This window comes from Pristiophorus japonicus, chromosome 1, assembly GCF_044704955.1.
Source record: "Pristiophorus japonicus isolate sPriJap1 chromosome 1, sPriJap1.hap1, whole genome shotgun sequence".
Lineage (NCBI taxonomy): Eukaryota > Metazoa > Chordata > Chondrichthyes > Pristiophoridae > Pristiophorus > Pristiophorus japonicus.
Window position 1 is genome coordinate 312,168,327 of NC_091977.1, and position 20,725 is coordinate 312,189,051.

General features: G+C 47.4%; 1 protein-coding gene across 1 annotated transcript in view; it reads right to left on the reverse strand.

Annotated features, from left to right (window-relative positions):
- ofcc1 (orofacial cleft 1 candidate 1) overlaps positions 1-20,725 on the reverse strand; it is a 322,692-nt gene that overhangs the window by 259,277 nt on the left and 42,690 nt on the right. Inside the window, exon 3 of the mRNA XM_070880295.1 lies at positions 13,920-14,183. Within this exon, the coding sequence (XP_070736396.1) occupies positions 13,920-14,183 (264 nt within the window). The remainder of the gene's footprint in view (positions 1-13,919; positions 14,184-20,725) is intronic.

Below are 20,725 nucleotides of genomic sequence, written 5' to 3' on the forward strand. Positions count from 1 at the left end.
TTGTCAGAGGGCCAGCAAGTTGGAGAATTTGAAGAAGCAGTTTCTTTCTCCACAAAATACTCAGCTGTAGCGAGCAGCAGTCCAGGAATATCCACTCTGGAGGATGGTGAGTTGGAGCTAGAGTTAGAGCAGGGAGCGCCAGACGAAAGACAACGTGAGTGTTATGTATTTAACCCCTTGTAACCTGTATTACACTACCACTAGAGGGCCTACCTATTGGAGTCCCAAGTGATCCCAGCATCCCTTGGGAGCACAGTATATAAGCAGGCCACCCACGAGATACCTGCACTCTGGAGTTTTATTAAAAGAGCTAAGATCACATTTTCTCATTGTGCACAGTACTCAGTTTCATCCTTTATTGTGAACGTATCAATTGGTGACAAAGTAACGAACAACCGCGCGAAAATGCAAAGAACAGTTGGTATCCTGGAGAAGTTCTCAGAAGGGGCGATTGGGAGATCTTCTTGGAGATACTCGACCAATACTTGGCCAACGAGCTGGAAGGGGACGAGAACACTGCCAAACGAAGGGCAATCCTCCTAACTGTCTGTGGGGCAACAACCTAGGGCTTCATGAAGAATTTCCTAGCACCGGCAAAACCAACAGCTAAATCCTATGAAGAATTGTGTACGCTGATCCGGGAGCCCCTAAATCCTAAGGAAAGCGTTTTGATATCGGCTCTACACGTGTCAATGGTCGAAGGGCCAGAAAGTGGCAAGCTATGTCGCCAGACTAAGGCGCCTTGCAGGACTTTGCGAATTTGAGGGAATCCTAGAGACTTTTGCTTAGAGACTTTTTTGTACTGGGCATTAGCCATGAGGTAATCCTTCGCAAACTGTTGACTGTTGAAACTCCGAATCGAAGTAAAGCCATAACGATAGCCCAGGCATTTATGTCCACCAGCGACAACACCAAACAGATTTCACAGAGTAAAGAAGTTTCGGCCAGTACTGTGCACAAAGTAACGTCGTTTTCAAGCAGGAATATACATGGCAGAACGTACACGCCGGCTGCTGCTGCTCGACCTCAGATGATCCAGAGTCCGCCATCAATCGTTAATGCGAGGCACTTAACACCTTGTTGGTGCTGTGGAGATGATCATCAGCCTCTTCAATGCCACTTCAAGCACTATGCGTGTAACGGCTGCAGAACAATGGGACACCTCCAGCGAATGTGCAGGCGAGCTGCAAACCCTGCAAACCACTACGTTGCAGAGGAAGATCGATCCACTGTGGATCAGGCTGAATTGGAGACTCATACTGAGGAGGTAGAAGTGTACGGGATACATACATTCACCACGAAATGTCCACCAATAATCTTGAAAGTTGAACTGAACAGAATTCCAGTATCTATGAAACTGGACACAGGTGCAAGTAATGAGTAAAAAGGCCTTCGAAAGGCACACAGGCCCAAGCTCAGCCCCATTCATACCAAACTAAGGACTTACACCAAGGAACTGATCCCTGTAATTGGCAATGCAGAAGTCAAAGTCTCCTATGATGGAGCAGTACATGAACTCCTACTGTGGATTGTGCCAGGGGATGGCCCTAAATTGTTTGGCAGAAGCTGACTGGGAAAAATTTGCTGGAGCTGTGATGACATCCGAGCGCTTTCGCCCGTTGACGATGCTTCATGTGCACAGGTTCTGAGCAGGTTTCCATCGTTGTTCGAGCCAGACACTGAAAGCTTCTCAGGGGAGAAAGTGCAGATCCATTTGGTTCCCGGTACGCGACCCATCCACCACAATGCACAGGCGGTATGATGCGTGAGAAAGTTGAAAATTGAGCTGGACAGGCTGCAGCGAGAAGGCATCATCGCGCCGGTGGAATTCAACGAGTGGGCCAGTCCGATTGTCCCAGTACTCAAAGAGGATGGCAAGGTCAGAATTTGTGGGGACTATAAAGTATCGATTAAACATTTTTCGCTACAGGACTAGTACTCGCTATCCAAGGCAGATGACCTATTGCGACCCTGGCTGGAGGGAAGACATTCACCAAGTTGGACCTGACCTCGGCCTACATGACGCAGGAGCTGGAGGAGTCTTCAAAAGGCCTCACCTGCATCAACATGAACAAAGGTCTGTTTATCTATAACAGATGCCCGTTTGGGATTCGGTCGGCTGCGGCAATCTTCCAATGGAACATGGAGAGTCTGCTAAAGTCGGTTCCTCGCACCGTGATTTTCCAGGACGACATACTGGTTACAGGTCGGGACACCATTGAGCACTTCAAGAATCTGGAAGAGGTTCTTAGTCAGTTGGATCACATGGGGCTCAGGATGAAACGCTCGAAGTGTGTTTTCCTGGCACAGGAGGTCGAGGTCTTTGGAAGAAGCATCGCAGCAGACGGCATCAGACCCACCGACGCCAAGGCGGAGGCCATCAAGAACACGCCGAGACCACAGAACGTGACACAGCTGCGGTCGTTCCTGGGACTCCTTAACTATTTTGGTCATTTCCAACCTGGGTTAAGCACCCTGCTAGAACCCCTACATGCGCTACTGCGCAAGGGAGATGACTGGGTATGGGGGAATTCACAAGAGGCTGCCTTTAAGAAAGCCAGAAATATATTGTGTTCAAACAAACTGCTTGTCCTGTATGACCCTTGTAAAAGATTAGTGCGAGCTTGCAATACGTCGTCATACGGGGTCGGGTGTGTGTTATAACAGGCTGACGAATCGGGGATTTTGCAACCGGTCGCTTATGCGTCCAGGAGTTTGTTCAAGGCTGAAAGGGCCTACAGCATGATTGAAAAAGAGGCTCTGGCGTGCGTTTACAGGGTAAAGAAAATGCACCAGTACTTATTTGGCCTCAAGTTTGAGCTTGAAACTGACCACAAGCCGCTCATATCGCTGTTTTCTGAGAGCAAAAGGATTAATACCAATACCAATGCCTCTGCCCGCATCCAAAGATGGGCGCTCACACTGTCGGCATACAACTATGTAATCTACCACAGAACGGGCACAGTGAACTGCGCAGATGCTCTCAGTCGGCTGCCATTGCCCACCACCGCCACAGTGCAGCGTCAGCGGACTTGCTCATGGTAATGGATACATTCGAAACAAAAAGTCCCCCGTTACGGCCCGCCAGATCAAGACCTGGACCAGCCAGGATCCTTTACTGTCCTTGGTAAAAAAACTGTGTCCTCCATGGGAGCTGGTCCAGTGTCCTAGCAGAGATGCAGGAGGCGATTAAGCCATTCCACAGGCGCAAAGACGAAATGTCCCTGCATGGGGACTGTCTGTTGTGGGGCAATCGCGTGGTCTTGCCCAAGAAAGGCAGAGATACGTTAATTTGTGAACTGCAAAGCACCCACCTAGGCATTGTAATGATGAAAGCCATAGCCAGATCCCATGTGTGGTGGCCCGGCATCGACTCAGATTTAGAGTCATGCGTGCGCCAGTGCAACACTTGCTCTCAGCTGAGCAATGCACCCAGAGAGGCACCGCTAAGTTTGTGGTCGTGGCCCTCCATCCATGGTCGAGGATCCACGTGGACTATGTGGGCCCATTTCTAGGCAAAATGTTTTTGGTTGTCGTGGACACTTACTCAAAATGGATTGAATGTGCAATAATGTCAGTAAGCATGTCCACGGCCACTATTGAAAGCCTACGAACCATGTTTGCCACGCACGGCCTGCCTGATGTCCTAGTCAGAAACAATGGGCCGTGTTTCACCAGTGCTGAATTCAAGGAATTCATGACTCGCAATGGGATCAAGCATGTCACATCTGCCCCGTTCAAGCCCGCATCCAATGGCCAGGCAGAACGGGCAGTTCAGATCATCAAGCAAAGCCTGAAACGCATGTCGGAAGGCTCCCTGCAGACCCAACTATCCTGTGTACTGCTCAGCAACCGCACCAGGCCCCACTCGCTCACCGGAGTTCCCCCAGCCAAGCTGCTCATGAAAAGGGTGCTCAAAACAAGGCTCTCTCTTGTCCACCCTGATCTCCATGATGCCGCCTGCATGGAGGGCAGGCGGCATCAACAAAGTGTGTACCATGACCGTGCAAATTTGTCATGCGATATTGAGGTCAATGATCCTGTGTTTGTACTCAATTATGGACATGGTCCCAAATGGTTCGTTGGCACAGTCATAGCCAAAGAGAGGAGTAGGGTGTTTCAGGTCAAATTGGCCAATGGACTAGCGTGCAGAAAACATTTGGACCAAATCAAATTGTGGTTCACCAACAGCTACGAACAACCCGAAGAAGACACCACCAACTTTGACCCTCCAACACACACACAAGTGGCAACTGACATCATGGTTGACCACGAAGCCGAACTCACCATCCCCAGCAGCCCGGCAAGGGATCGACAAGGGAGCGAAAAGCCCCAGATCATCTCACCTTGTAAATAAGTGCACTACTGACTTCACGGGGGAGTGATGTTATGTATTTAACCCCTTGTAACCTGTATTACACTACCACCAGAGGGCCTACCTGATGGAGTCCCAAGGGATCTCAGCATCTCTTGGGAGCACGGTATATAAACAGGCCACCCACGAGGTACCTGCACTGTGGAGTCTTATTAAAGGAGCTAAAGTCACACTTGCTCATTGTACACAGTACTCAGTTTCATCCTTTATTGTGAACGAATCAGTGAGTGAGGAGAAACAAGTCTGGGCGTCACAGAGGAGCAGGAAGGAATTGGCTGGAGGGTCAGCTCAATGCCATTCTCTGCTTCTCAGCTCCACGATTGGTGCTGTTCAAGACTTCTTTACAAAACGATGTGGCTTTTTGAGCATTGTCAATTCATTTGAGTCCTTTGAGAATTTTTAAAGCTCCCCCTGTAAAAAGTAATGATGGTTAGCGTGGAGGAGTCCACTACTCACAGCTGGGCAGTGTTGTTTGGCAGCTTGACAGAATTATAATCAAATCCACAGCATTTGGTATCTGCAGCACAGCCCAACTAAATGGAGGTTCAAAGTGTGTCAACTGTCAAATTAGATGCCAGCGACTTCCAAGTGCCCAGGGTGCTTGCCCGAAACAGGCCTTTGGCTTCTTGAATGTGCTAATCAGGGTCCTAATGCCTGTTTTAGGACCCCTCTCCAAAAATTGGCATAAACTGGGTGTAGCATACACCGCACATACTCCACTCAGTGTTTCCGGGTCTACAGCACCCTAATCATTGGTGTTTAAAGGTTCGCATGCCAGACACGAGACTCCCAAAGCAAGTGCTCTACTCGGAACTCCTTCACGTCAAACAAGCCAAAGGTGGGCAGAGGAAACGTTACAAGGACACCCTCAAAGCCTCCCTGATAAAGTGCAATATCCCCAGTGACACCTGGGATTGCCCTAAGTGGAGGAAGTGCATCCGGGAGGGCGCTGAGCACCTCAAGTCTCATCACTGAGAGCATGCAGAAATCAAGCGCAGGCAGCGGAAAGAGCATGCGGCAAACCAGTTCCACCCACCCCTTCCCTCAACAACTATCTGTCCCACGTGTGACAGGGACTATGGTTCTCGTATTGGACTGTTCAGCCACCTAAGGACTCATTTCTAGAGTGGAAGCAAGTCTTCCTCGATTTCGAGGGACTGCCTATGATGATGATGATGAAGTTAACGGTTTTTTTACTTATAAGAAAAGAAAGACTTGCATTTCCATAGAGCCTTTCACGACCACCAGACGTCCCAAAACGCTTTACAGCCAATGAAGTATTTTTTTGAGTGTAGTCACTGTTATAATGTAGCAAATGCAGCAGCCAATTTGTGTACAGTGAGCTCCCACAAACAGCAATGTGATAATGAACAAGTAATCTGTTTTAGTGATGTTGATTGCAGGAAAAATATTGGCAAGGACACCAGCGATAACTCCCCTGTTCTTCTTCAAAATAGTGCCATAGGATCTTTTACGTTCACCTGAGAGAGCAGACAGGCCGCAATTTAACATCTCATCCGAAAAATGGCACCTCCGACAGTGCAACATTCCCTCAATACTGCATTGAAGTGTCAGCCTCGGTTTTTTGTGCTCAAGTCCCTGGAGTGGGACTTGAATTCACAACCTTCTGCCTCAGAAGCGAGGATGCTACCAACTGAGCCACTGACTGACAGATAAAAAATATGAAACGCTTCACGAATGTGTGTGTCATCCTTGCGCAAGCGCCAAAGGCGTGTAAATGGAGTGGAAGTACAGATTAGCCGTGATGTGATTGAATAGCGGAAGAGTGGCTGAACAGCCTGCTGTTTGTACATCTAAGTGATAGGGCATGGCATTCTTGGAAGCCTAGCCAATCTGAAAAAATGAAGAGCCCTCTCTTGCTGCTGGCCATTATCTTCTGGAAAAGTAATTAAGTCCTTCACCCCGGCAAACAGTACATTTGTGAGCTGATGTATGCAGTGCTAATCTGACGCATATCCCCCAGGGCAACTTGGAAGGAACTAGTCACTTAGATATTCTTCAAGGCAGTAGCAGCTTTTACCAGAGCCATCCCAGTTCTAGAAGTGGTTTGGAAATCTGATGTGGGAGTCAGTCAAGTTCCAAGTCTGTTTCTCTGGTGTAGTACAGGTGGTGAACTCAGAGGTCTCTCTTGTGCCCAAGTAACTGTGATGTTGCATGTATACCTGCATCCCACTGATCTTCCAATCACTGCCGTTACTCAAGTCTGTAGAACATCTCCTCATCCTCTATCTCTGAAGGCAGGAAGAATTCCCAAAGCAATGCCCATCCAATAAAGTAAGGGGGAGGTGGCGGGCTGTATCCAATCGGAAGGCAATTCCCATGAATAGTAGAAAGTGACCAAATAAAAAGGAGAAATCAGCAGTAAGCTGCTAAATTGGCAACAACCCAAAAACAACCAAAAAAAAGACAGCAAAGACTATCCAAAAAAGACCAAACATATGCAACTTTCCTGTCACTCCCAACACCAAGGGACATACGGCTTTCAGAACCGAAGTTCTGAAGCCCAGAGAGCCAGCTTATAAGTGTAGGTGTAATGTACAGGCATAGAGCAATGTTTGAGGAGCAAAGGATTGGGAAATGCAAGGAAGAGGGTCCCACCCATCCCATCCATCCTAATTTCCATATTTTTTGAGGCTTTAATGACATTCGCACATCCAAGCAAATTTCTTGAGCTTCCAGCACTCCCTGGTCAGAAAACAGTGGAAACACGATCCCAGTGCATTTTTGATGCACCGATTCAGCTTCCGATTTTACACCTTCTCCACACCTGGCGCACGCAAATGTGCTGACCCATCAGAATTGCATAGAAGCCTGTCCGGTCTCATCTACCCATTCTTTGTACTAAAAGCTGCGTTGAATCTGTAGTGAAAAATGTTGATCTGGGGGAAAAAAAAATCATTCTATTTGTAAGACTAAGAAAATGTAATTCCGGCCGGGATAAATAGCACAAAAATGTCAATGCTACCTTGGCAATCTTATGTCAGACTTGTTGGATAAATAACAGTGCTGAGGCCATCGGTTCCTCAGTTTCGTACATATTGTTGTCTGCTGACACTGTGCTGCATCATCCAGCTCAGAGGGTGGTACAGTCAGAAAAAGACTTTCTCCAGTCCTGCCTTTGAACACAGATTGGTCCAGAATTTACTGGGAAAATAACAGTGACTTAAAATGCGGTGCTGTTATTAGGGTGTAAAAGGACAGCATAACTGAGGAAGAGATACATCGTGAGTTGCGAATCATCACAAGTTGCTAGCCAATTTGCGTCACTCTGCCGTTGGCCTCACAAAGGGCCCAACATTGCCCAACCCCTTTTTTCGGTGTACTCACGCACAGGCTGGCCCACTGCCTTTCCCGGGCAGGCTTTAAAGATAAGGTAGGATTTACTTTTTTAATTGTATTTTAATGGTGACTTTGCGCGCTGGAAAGGGCGCCAGAAAAAAGGGGCCCCCCACCCTGGCCGTTCTTCGGAGTCCCCGGAGTCGTGGCGTGGCGTGGAGGCTGAAGGAGGGGGGGGGGGGGGGGGGCGGAGCAACAGGCCAGCACAGAAAGCACTGCCGGCACCTGTGTGCATGCTCAGTGAGAGCTGCACGCATGCTCCTGCCCTCCCAGCGTGTCCTGTGGGCTGTGAGCAGGACCCGATGCTCGCAGTCCCTATCCCCGGCCAAAGGGACGCCTGATCTCGCCGCACTCTATCCCCGGCCGAGTGAACTCCCATACCGGCCCACCAGACCGCTAAGTTCCCGGGCAGGTAGGACTTTGCTTTTATTTTTTATTTAGTGGCTGTGCTTGAGACTTTTGATTGTGTGGAGGGTGGGGGGGGAAAGGAGGAGAGTTTTGTGGGGGGTGGGGGGGAGAAGAGTTTTGTGCGGGGGGGGGGGGGAAAGGAGTAGAGTTTTGGGGGGGTGGGGGGAGAGATGAGACTTCCAGACCCAGGAACTGTGATTCCTCCAGTCGCTCGGCACTCCCCCCCCGCCCAATGATATTCCCCGGCCCAGCAGCTGTGACTTCTCCAAAAGAGTTTCCCTCCCCTATCCCAGGCCAAATGGCCTCACGCACAGGCTGGCCCACTGCCTTTCCCGGGCAGGCTTTAAAGATAAGGTAGGATTTACTTTTTTAATTGTATTTTAATGGTTTGAGCTTTTCCTTAATGTTTGGTGCTTAGTTGTTGAGGTCCTCTCCCATTCCCTTCTCTCCCCTATCCCTGCCCTAATGTCTACCGAATGTGTGCTGCTTTTTCTTCACTGCCCGCAAGGTTTTTCAGAGCTGGCCACAAACGCTGACCTAAGTCGATTTGGAGTAAGTTGTTGTTGGCCAAAGTGGCATAAATGGCCAAAACTGGCATAAGTGTCTGGGAACACCCCCTTTTGAAAAAAAAACTGATCTAAAAAAAATTGTACCTAACTGACTTACTCTGGAGCAAATTTTGGGGGGAAAATAGCATTTTTTAAACTTACATCAGAAAAAACAACTTACTCCAAAAAAATTGATGCAAGTCATGGCCAATGTTGGGCCCAAAAAGAGCAGCTCGCACTCAACCTCTCCGTGAGTTCAAGAAATTGCTGCATTTGCGCCTTAAATACAAATTAAACTCACCGCAGAAAGTTAGGGCTGCTATTTCACGGCATAAGGATTCTGTTAATGACGAGATTTATGTTCCTGCAATGCCACTCAACCTCGGTGGCCCAAAAAGGAATGTTTTATTTATTTTCCTTTCCATCTCTTTTTTCTCACTCTCTTAATCTAATCTTTCTTTCCCTCTCTTTGGGCAGGATTTTAACTTGGAGGCAGATAGGGAACGGCGGGTGGACTCTGGATTGTGGTCAGGAAAGTCAGGAAAGCCAGGAGAACAGCAGGGCCTGATTAACATTTTTGGGGGTGAAATTCGATAAGACTCAAAAACGAGAAGAGGGGGCCGCAGGGCGAAATTTGCTCGCGCCCATTTGGAAAACATAGGCAGCACGTTAATTCCTCCTTCTCACATCCCATTTCCCCCTCATCCTAAGCTACACATAATGTAACCATGCACCTCTTGCTTTCCCACTCTCCCCTCACCTCAACCCTACCTTTGTGCCTTCCTCATTTCACACACCCAAGAAATCCAGCCTGCCCAGCCAGTGGTTGACCAAGAAGAGGGACAGAAGAGTGAAGAAGAAGAAGAAACACTGTCACTCGATTTGACACTCCCAGCCACTAGCTCCTCGAGGTCATCCAGCGAGGCCATCTGCAGTGACCCCACTGAAATTCAGCAGCCTTCCACCAGCCATGCTGCAGCCACTGGGGTAGCACTGCGTGACATCAGTAGGATAGGCAAATGCACATGCAAGACAGTGATGAACGGAATGCACCAGAGCAATTAATTGATTTTTTAATGTAATATTTAATGCATATATGGTTAAAATTGGATTGGAAAGTTTTCTTTGTAGCGGCTTTTATTGCAGCATTGTGGCCAAGAGGACGCGGTGATGGTCAGTACCGAGGGAAGCTAAGGTGTGGGACAAATGTTGAAAGGGGAATTGGGGTTGTGGTCACCGGTACCGCAGGCGGATGATTCCATCCCGGATATCCCAGCCAGAAAGGGGCTGTCTGGGGTGTATCATTCTGTCTGATTCCTCCTCTTCTGCTTCTTCCTCTTTCCCTTCTTCCTGTTCTCTCTGTGAGCAGTTTGTTCCCTTTGCTGCCTCTGCTCCATCTTCATGTAATGTTGCAGCCCAAGGTGGACTACAACTAAAGCCCCCAGGCCTGGGAGCATGTCGTGTTCTCAGACGCTTTCCTTTAACAACCAAAGCCTTGCAAGAGTCCACCTGCACTCCCTGCACACTTTAACATATTTTTAAATGTATTGCACCAAGCCACTACTCCAATAAAATGTAAAAAATCACTCCAAACCAGAAATCGAAACATATCTGAAGGATGAGTGTGCCCCTTTAAGAAGCGCAAACAGCATCTCTGTACCACTGCTGCACGCACGTTCTTCCGTGTGTGGTTAGGAGAGGGTGGTATGGAGAACAGCGACGTCCAAAATCGCAGTCGTGCATCAATTCAGGCATTTCACGGCAATTAATGTCACGATCTGCATGCTAATATGGGAGAGGCATGCACAGATAATAGCACTGCTGCCGACCTCTCCAAAATGGCAACAGCCATGTTCCGCACTGAAAGCGACTCGCTGCCATTTTTTTTCAACAAAACCTGCCATAACGGCCAGCGCTGCTACCTTGAACTTTGCGATCTTTGTCTCCGATTTCCCCCCGTCCCAGTCAGCCAGATTGAGAGGCTGGTTTGCTGTCGGCTGGGTCGGCCTGTGGCACCAGGCCGCTGGGGAGCAGAAAGGAGGGACCGAGTGATGGGAGGTCGAGATCCGGGGGGGAGGTTGGATTCAGAGGGGGCCAGAGATCAGGGGTGGGGCCAGGATCAGGAGAGCCGGAGGGGGGATGGGGTTGGGGGCCGAGGATCAAAGGCCGGAGGAGGTGCCTTGAGTCGGCATTCTGAGGACAGTGGGCGGGGAGACCAGAGGCCCAGGGTTTGAGATCGAAGGCCTCAAGGGTGAGATAGGAGGCCTTGGGGTAAGGGGGGAAGGTTGGGGGTTATCGTAAGGGTGGGGGATGTCCGATCACCAAGGGGTGGTTGAGGCAGGGACGCTAAATCCAGCAGGTAAGTGTAAAAGTACTTATCTCCTGGATCCAGCAGTCCTCGCCTTCATCTGTCGGGCTCCCCAAGGCCTGGGAAACACGGTTGTCCAGAGTGAAATTTAAAATGAAGATTTAAAATGTGGCGCAAAGAGCCTCATTATGATATTTAAAGTGCCAACCCACCTTCTGGGAGTGGATTGGCTGCCCACCACACTCCCTCCACCGACCTGTCTCTGTTAAATCCGGCAATGGACGGTTGGAGGCGAGTTGGGGTCGGGATTCAAATTTCTAACACTTTAAACTCCCACTCGACCCAAACCCAACCACTTTTTGGGGTTAAATCTCATCCCTTTATTTCTCTTCCTGCAACTAATTTGACTCTAATTCACCCTATTCCTTCTCTGTTGTTCCTCTATGTCTTTCTTTATCCTGAAGGAGATAGTCTGTTAGTCCCATTATTCTCCGAAGTCCCAGGTGCCCCGTTGACCTCATGGTGCCGTTATTAGCTTGCACATCGAGCAGTCGGCAGGGAGCTGAAGGGTGGGGAAACAAATCCAACTCACGCTGCTCACCCCGAGATACCCTGTTCCAGGAAACTCTGGCCCAAAGTGAGAACTGCTTTCCACTACTGCCGGGAAGTTGAAAATGATATAATTTGTATGACCTACCCTATTCAAAGACCAAAAAAGCCAAGTTGTCATGATTTGTGCACTTAGAAGTGTGATTCCATCTTTTGCCACTCAGCCTGCCAGCATAAATTCACACAGCTCAACTTTGTTACGGTGGAACCTATACACAAGCTTTTATGGTATGCGGTTCATCACTGATCAATAGAGGGTATTACATTATGTTAATTTGATTTTTTATTATTAAAATCTTTAATCCTTATAAGATATAAACTTGATTACATATTTGTTTCAATGATAATTATCTCATTTACACTAACTCACATGTCCTCTGTGTAATATTCATGTATTAAATATATTTGTATTGATTTGAAACTGTGACACTATTGCATTTTTTATATGTTAATCATCACAGTTATAGGAGCTAGATGGCACAATGGTTTAGAATACTGCCCTTTCACCTCTAGAATCTGGGTTTAAATTCACCTTCAACTGACAGATTAATTTCACTGAAGATTATTTAATCTAAGTCCAGGACCAAAACCTCCCCCAACCCATAAATGACAATTTTGCCTCATAATATTTTTAAAATTAGAATTCAAAATTAGATCAACACACCAGGATTAAATACCAAGTAGATGTTATATTCTAGTAAACTAGAGAACAGCTCTCTGTATTGTTACCAGATTTCTCACTGCTCCATCCAGTCTCTTTCTCACTTCCCAGCTCCTCATCTTACTTTTTTTTCTAAACTCTCATTATCTCACCTCACAAATTCTTGGTAGATTTTCAGATTGCTTATGCCTGATAAATGGGCATCAAGAGGGCATAAGCAATCAGGAGAAGGAGCGGAGATTCATGACGTCACAACTCCATGTCCAAGTTCCCAATAGCAGTTTTCAAAGATGACAAAAACATCGTCGAGTTGGATCCATGCAAATGTGGGCTGAACTATATCATTGCCTGGGCATGCTCTAATTTGCATGCTGGCAAAGCATAATTTCTCATGTGCTTGCCCATATTTCAAGGGTCGCTAGGAGCAGATTCAAAGAGCTTTGGGAGACTATTTCTTCCTTTTTTTGGTTTTCTTTTGAGCCCAGTAGCCTTTTTGTACCAATTGCATTGGCACTGTTATTTTTCCACCTATATCCACAACAGCAGCACATGGGGATCCCTCTGTATGCATGCTCTCCGGAACAATAAGAGGAAGACCAAGAAAGAGCTAGCCAATTTAGTGCCACTCTCCTGTTCTTTCCCCATATCTCTGCAAATTAGACCTCTTCAAATACAATCTAATTGCCTTTTGATAGTTTCTATAGAATCTGATTCCACCACCCTTTCAGGTAATGCATTCCAAATCATAACAACCCTATGGGTAAAACAATTTCTCCTAATTTTCCCTTTAGTTCTTTTGCTGATTATTTTAAATCTATGACCTCTCGTTACTTCTCCACTTGCCAGAGGAAATAGTTTCTCCCTACTTGCTCTATCAAAACCCCTCATCCATATGGTGCCATATGGCACCTCTATTAAATCTCCCCTTCTTTGCTCTAAGGAAAACAATCTCAGCTTCTCCAATCTCTTCACATAACTGAAGTCCCTCATCCCTGGTAGCATCCTGGTAAACCCCCTAAGCTAGATCCATCGGGAAGATGTCCAATCTCAGGAAGGGGTGACCCAGAATGACAGCCCCCCCCCCCCCTAGTCTGTAAAGGATGCCAGCGTAAGACCCACTATCAGGTCTTTTGCGTGCCCCCCCGTTTGGGCACCATATGATACAGTTAGAGGAAAGTTAGTAGAGAAAATAGAAATGGCCCCTTCTGCCTCATCACATCATATTGATCACTAGGCCTACCCCTACCACAGGCCCAGGCTCAGACACAGGCATGTCTCTTTTTGGACCCCCTGGAATTTCTGGGGCAGCGTTGTGGGGGCGCAGACCTGACACAACTGCTGTCTGCCCCCATTTTCCCTTTGCTGTACCTGGGAATTGAGGGACAATGAAGAGGAAATGCTACCCCTTTATCTTTAACTTAATATCAGTCTGCATTATATAACTGCTGCTTTAAAGAAAACGTTGAACGCACAAAGTACCAGGTTAATTAAGCAATGAAAGTGAAATGTTACCGCACCGTTTAAGGAAAAGTATAATGTGCTAATAGTAACTGAAGCTCATCAGTTGTTAGATCTGCAAAGGTGTAGGTTTTATGATTGTTACAGAAATGCAACTCCATTAGAATCACAATTACCATTTTCACAATTCTGTACCTGAAAATAGAGGTTGCACAGCCAGTGATCTATGTCTGTTGATATAAGGTCCTCAATTTTTCTGAATTCATTGATTTTGCAGTCCCGGTGACCCCTTAAAAGGGGACATTTATATTTTCCTTCCAAAATCTCCAAATGGCTGTTGCAGATAGGAAATGCACCCCATCCCACTGCCCGGTCAATACTACTATTAATTCCATGGAGCAGAAAGAGTTCAAAGATCAGGGCCATTCCTGGTTGAACATCATTTTCAGAAGGTAAAACCTAGAGGGAGAAAAAACATCATGCAATTACAAATCGCCTGCTTTAGGTTTACATTGTAATTGTTTCCGGCAGAGCCACGATGGGCCGAATGGCCTTCTTCCGTGCTGAATCATTCTATAATTCCAAGGTGGTAAACCGTTTGGAGAATAGATCCAGGCAGAGGCTCGCTGCAATAGGGTTAGCAAACTCAAATCGTGAAATCCATCTGAAGTACAGATTTCCACTGCTCCTTATTTACAGTGAAATCATAAAAAACATATACAAAAAATGCATTCACAAACAACAAAATCCCTCTCCTCTCCCCTCCCAAGGCTGTGGGAGGCAGTTGCTTTGCATTATTCCTATCTTCTCTCTATCTTCACTTCTATTTTAACAAAGAGATTCTGTAATTTCCCCTTCCATTTTCTCCTCTCTGCCAGGCTGTCCTCTTTGGTTGGCGGGTTTGGATGATTCATTTTGCAGGCGTGTACATAGATGCTGTTAATGCCAACATCTGGATTGGCATGTCAGAAGGCACACTTGTGCAATGCAGGAAGGCAATCTTCCCTAGCTAGGTTTCTTCTGCCTTCCCAGACAACTTGGGCAAGGCTGGCAAACTCATCCCCTCAGAAGAAACATCAGCAACAATTTGAATTTATATAGCGCATTAAACACAATAAAACATCCCAAGACGCTTCACAGAAGTGGTATCAAACAAAATATAACACCGATCCACATAAGTAGATATTAGGGCAGATGCTTGGTCATAGAGTTGAGTTTTAAGGAGTGTCTTAAAGGAGGAAAAAGAGGTAGAGCGGCGAAGAGGTTTAGGGAGGGAGTTCCAGAGCTTAGGGCCTTAGCAGCTGAAGGCACAGACGCCAATGGTGGAGTGATTGAAATCAGGGATGCTCAATGTTAAGTACAAAAGAACTCCACAAGACTGAGTACTGTGAGCTAAAACTGATGTGACCTTAGTCTCTTTAATACAACTCCGAGTGCCGAAACAGCATGTCAGACAACCTTTTATACTCCCTTGCACAAGGTGTGCAGGTGACCCTTGGGCCTCCAACAGTTGCGCCCTCTGGTGGCAAGTCTTATAAAGTTACAATGTTTACATTTATAACATCACTCCCCCGCCAAAGTCTTTGATACAAATTATTTACAAGTTGAGACGATCCGGGACCCTATGCTCTAGTTGATCGTCTGAGTTCAAACTCTGGCATGAATGAGTTGGTCGGACCATTGCTACACTGTGGAGCGGCTGGTCTGACAGGAGTGTTGGGAATGGTGGGTTCATCCTCTTGATTGACAGCAAGGTTGATTGCTGGTTGGGTGTGTGTTGGTGGATCGATGATGGTGATATCCTCTGTCAGGTTGTTCCTAGTTGTTGGTGAACTGCAGTTTGGTCTGATCCAAATGCTTTCTGCACGTTTGTTCATTCAATAGTTTGACTATAAACATGCTATTCCCCTCCTTGGCCAAGGCAGTGCCAGTGACCCATTTAGGACCATGACCGTAATTAAGGACAAACACAGGGTCGTTAACATCAATGTCACGCGATACAGCCGCGCGATTGTGGTACATGTTTTGCCGGTGACGCCGGGTTTCCACATGATCATTTAGATCTGGGTGGACTAGGGAGAGCCTGGTTTTGAGTGCACTCTTCATTAACAATTCTGCAGGGGGAACCCCAGTGAGCAATTAGTTCGCGTCCGGTAGCTGAGCAGGAGCCGAGATAAGCGGGTCTGCAAGGAGCCTTCCGTCACCCGTTTCAAGTTCTGCTTGATAGTTTGGACTGCCCGTTCCACTTGATCGTTGGATGCGGACTTAAACAGGGCAGACCTGACATGCTTGATGCCATTGCGGGTCATGAACTCGTTGAATTCCGAGCTGGTGAAACATGGTTCATTGTCACTGACAAGGACATCGGGCAAGCCATGGGGGGCCAACATAGCCCAGAGGCTTTCAATGGTGGCAGTGGATGTGCTGGATGACATGATTACGCATTCAATCCATTTAGAGTAAGCGTCCACTATAACTAAAACATCTACGTGGATCCTGGACCACGGTTTGGAGGGCCATGACTACAGACTCAATGGAGCCTCCCTTGATGCATTGCTTAATTGTGAGCACATGTTGCACTGGTGTATGCATGATTCTAAGTCCGAGTCAATGCCAGGCCACCAAACATGCGACCTGGCTGTAGCCTTCATCAGGACTATGCCTGGGTGGGTATTGTGTAGGTCGCGCATAAACGTTTCCCTGTCTTTTTTTGGTAAAAGCACACGATTACCCCATAAGAGACAATCTGACTGGATGGACATTTCATCTTTGCATCGGTGAAACGGTTTAATTTCATCTTGCATTTCCCCGGGAACAGCCAACCAGCTCCCATTGAGGATGCAACTTTTTACAAGTGATAGCACAGGATCCTGGCTGGTCCAGGTCCTGATCTGGTGAGCAGTGACGGGTGACCCCTCGCTCTCAAAAGCATCCATGACCAGAAGCAAGTCCGCGGGCTGCGCCATTTCCACCCCGGTAGTGGGCAATGGTAGCCAACTGAGGGCATCAGCACAATTCTCCGTGCCTGGTCTGTGGCGAATAACCTAGTCATAGGCGGACAATGTCAGTGCCCATCTTTGGATGCGGGACGAAGCATTGTTGTTTATATCTTTGCTTTCTGAAAACAGTGAAATGAGCGGCTTGTGGTCGGTTTCAAGCTCAAACCAAAGTTCAAATAGGTATTGGTGCATTTTCTTAACCCCATATACACATGCTAACACCTCTTTCTCGACCATACTGTAGGCTCTTTCAGCCTTAGACGCGTATGCAACTGGTTGAAGTTTGCCCGATACATTGGTTTGCTGTAACACACAGCCGACCCCGTACGAAGATGCATCACAAGCTAGCACTAATCATTTACACGGGTAATACAAGTAACTTATTGGAACAAAGTAGGTTTCTGGCCTTCTCAAAGGTTTTCACTTGAGATTTACCCCAAACCCATTCGCCACCCTTACGTAGCAACATGTGCAACGGTTCCAGCAAAGTACTTAACCCGGGTAGAAAGTTACCATAATAGTTGAGGAATCCCAAGAACGAACGCAGCTCCGTCACATTCTATGGTCTGGATGCATTCTTGATAGCCTCTGTCTTTGAGTCCGTGGGTCTGACACCGTCTGCCGGAATCTTTCTTCCCAAAAATTCGACTTCTGGTGCCAGGAAAACACACTTGGAGCGTTTCAGCCTGAGTCCCACTCTGTCTAGTCGACTTAGAACCTCTTCCAGGTGTTCGGTGGTGTCACGACCAGTGATCAGGATGTCGTCTTGAAACACAACGGTGCGCGGAACCGATTTCAGCACACACTCCATGTTCCTCTGGAAGATGGCAGCAGCCGAGCGAATCCCAAAAGGGCACCTGTGGTATATAAACAGTCCTTTATGCATGTTGATGCACATCAATCTTTTCGAAGATTCAACTAGCTCCTCTTGTCATGTAGGCGGAGGTTAGGTCCAACTTGGTGAACAACTTCCCCCCCTGCTAACGTTCCAAACAGGTCATCCACCTTGGGTAGCGAGTTATGGTCCTGTAACGAGACTCTGTTGATTGTTACCTTGTAATCTCTGCAGATTCTAACCGTGCCATCACTTTTCAACACCGGAACAATTGGACAGGCCCATTCGTTGAACTCGACTGGCGATATGATTCCCTCTCGTTGAAGTCTGTCCAGTTCGATCTTGACTTTCTCCCTCATCATATATGGAATCGCTCGAGCCTTGTTGATGAACGGGTCTTGCATTGGGGACTAGATGGATCTGCACCTTGGTGCCTGTGAAGTTGTCGATGCCTGGTTCAAATAGCAATGGAAACTTGCTCAGCACTTGGGCGCACGAGGCATCATCCACTGAAGATAGTGCTTTGATGTCGTCCCAGTTCCATCGAATCTTTCCCAGCCAGCTTCTGCCGAATAGCATTGGGCCATCGCCTGGTACATTCCACAGTGATAAATCATGCACAGCTCCATCGTACGATACCTTAACTGCCGCACGGCCAATGACTGATATGAGCTCTTTGGTGTAGGTGCGCAGCTTTGTCTGAATTGGGCTCAGTTTGGGTCTTTGTACCTTGTTGCCCCACAGTTTCTCAAAAGCCTTCTGGCTCATAATTGACTGATTCGCCCCCGTGTTCAACTCCATTGATACAGGAATACCATTCAATTTGACTTTCAGCGTAATAGGAGGGCTCTTAGTGGTGAAGGTATGTACCCCATACAATTCTTCCTCGGGTAGAGTCACCTCTCTTGTTTGTTCTGCGTGATCCGCGCCGGATCGATCATCCTCTGCCGATTCTGCCACGTGGTGAGTCGCAGCATTCTTGCACATTCGCTGGAGGTGCCCCATTGTTTCGCGGCCTTTGCACACGTAGTGCTTGAATCGACATTGATGGGCTCGATGATTACCTCCGCAGTGCCAACATGGTGCTAATGGATTTGCATTCATGCCCGATGGCGGACTCTGAGTCATCCTAGGTCTTGCAGTTGCAGACATGTAGGCCCTGCCATATGCAGTTCTGCCTGCTTGCCGGTGAGCTTCGATGCTGGGAAGATATCTGTCTGGTATTATCGCTCGTGGACATGAATGCCTGGGCTATCGTGATAGCCTTGCTCAGGTCTAGTGATTCAGTGGGCAGCAGCTTGCGAAGAATGACCTCGTGGCTGATGCCAAGCACAAAAAAGTCCCGCAGCATTTCCCCCAAAAATCCAGCAAATTCGCAAGTTCCCGCAAGGCGTCTCAGGTCGGCGACATAACTCACTATGTCCTGGCCCTTGGAGCGGTGGTGTGTGTAGAGGCGATACCTGGCCATTAAGACACTCTCCTTTGGCTTGAGGTGTTTCCGAACCAGCGTACACAACTCTGTATATTCCTTCTCTGTTGGTTTCTCCAGTGCTAGTAGATTCTTGATGAGGCCGCATATTGTGGACCCACACACGGTGAGGAGAATTGCCCTGAACTTGATCGCTTTCTTGTCTCCATCCAGCTCGTTGGCCACGAAGTACTGGTCGAGACGCTCAACGAAGGCTTCCCAATCATCACCCTCTACAAATCTCTATAAAATACCAACGGCAGCCATGGCCGCGTGAAAGTTCGTAATCTGTTATTCATCGCCAAATTGTTAAGTATAGAAGAACTCCACAAGACTGAGTACTGTGAGCTAAAACTGATGGATCTTAGTCTCTTTAATACAACTCCAGAGTGCCTAAGCAGCATGGTAGACAACCTTTTATACTCCTTGCATGAGGTGTGCAGGTGACCCTTGGGCCTCCAACAGTTGCACCCTCTGGTGGCAAGTCTTACACAGTTACAATGTTTACATTCATAACACTCAAAAAGCCAGAATTGGAGGAAGACAGAGATCTTAGAGGGTTTTATGTCTGGAGGAGATTACAGAGATAGAGGGGAATGGAATGTGTCAGTCAAGTCTTGTGATTTGAATCCAGGACTCTTAATTGGAAATCCGTCATTCTAATATTTTAGCCACTGGGAGACCCTAGAAAGAAACTTTTAATTCTAAAGATCGAATTCTAAATTAGCTACTGTGCATTATTCAGTAATTCAGCAGAAATCCAGATGACAGACTTTATTAATGTTATATGTCAAATACTATATTTCTCTTAAATACTGTCAACCTGATGTTTCATAAACAACAAGACCTAGAAATTGGGTCACTTACCGCCATGAGTCACTGCCACAATCCGGTCTAAAAATGGCAGCTACCAATCTAGTGCTCTTCTATGGCACGGGACTCAGCAGCCGCCACTTTGGGTCTTAGTGCTGCCAATAGTAGCACTGGCCTGGAAATGTAAATGAGAGGAGGGTGACATCAGTCGACTTAATGTCACCTCAGCAAAATTGGAACTTCGCAGTGGATTCAGCGCTGGGTCCTAAGCTCACCATGAAAACCCAGACTGACAAGTGCTGTCAGCACCTCTTCAAGGGACACATATATCTTTCAGGTAAGTTTGCGAGGTGAAGCTAGGAATGGAAGGTGTGCCGCATGATTGATATAGATTGTTGGTAGGTGAACGATGGGTGGGGGGGAAGTCATGTATTGAGCAGTGTGTGAGGCTAGTGATGCAGTTCCTTGGAGACGGCTTTTGAAGATCCATTCACTGACCTTGACCACTGGTCTGAGGTCATGAAGCTTCTTTGGGCACTAGAGCCAGGTGGTGGGGGCGACACTGCTGGCGGTGACGGCCTCGGTGATCTGGTCCTACATCTTTCTTTCTGGAGCGCCTCCTGGTCCCTTGTGGATAAAAGACCTCTCTTGCAGTGTTGACCCCTGCACAAAGCTGTAGACCCTGGGTTTCCCTTCCCTGGCTTGCTGAGCCATTTGCATTAGTGCTGAAGCATTTTTCCCATTTTTTAGGTGTGGACGGCAATCCAGCTTTTACCAATGCACGGCTGCACCCAGGCTCTCCCATCAAACCTTCCATATGCTTATGGAGGGAGTCACAACATGCAAGGAGGTTCACTTCCCTTCCAATGGGCAAAATAGACCTCCC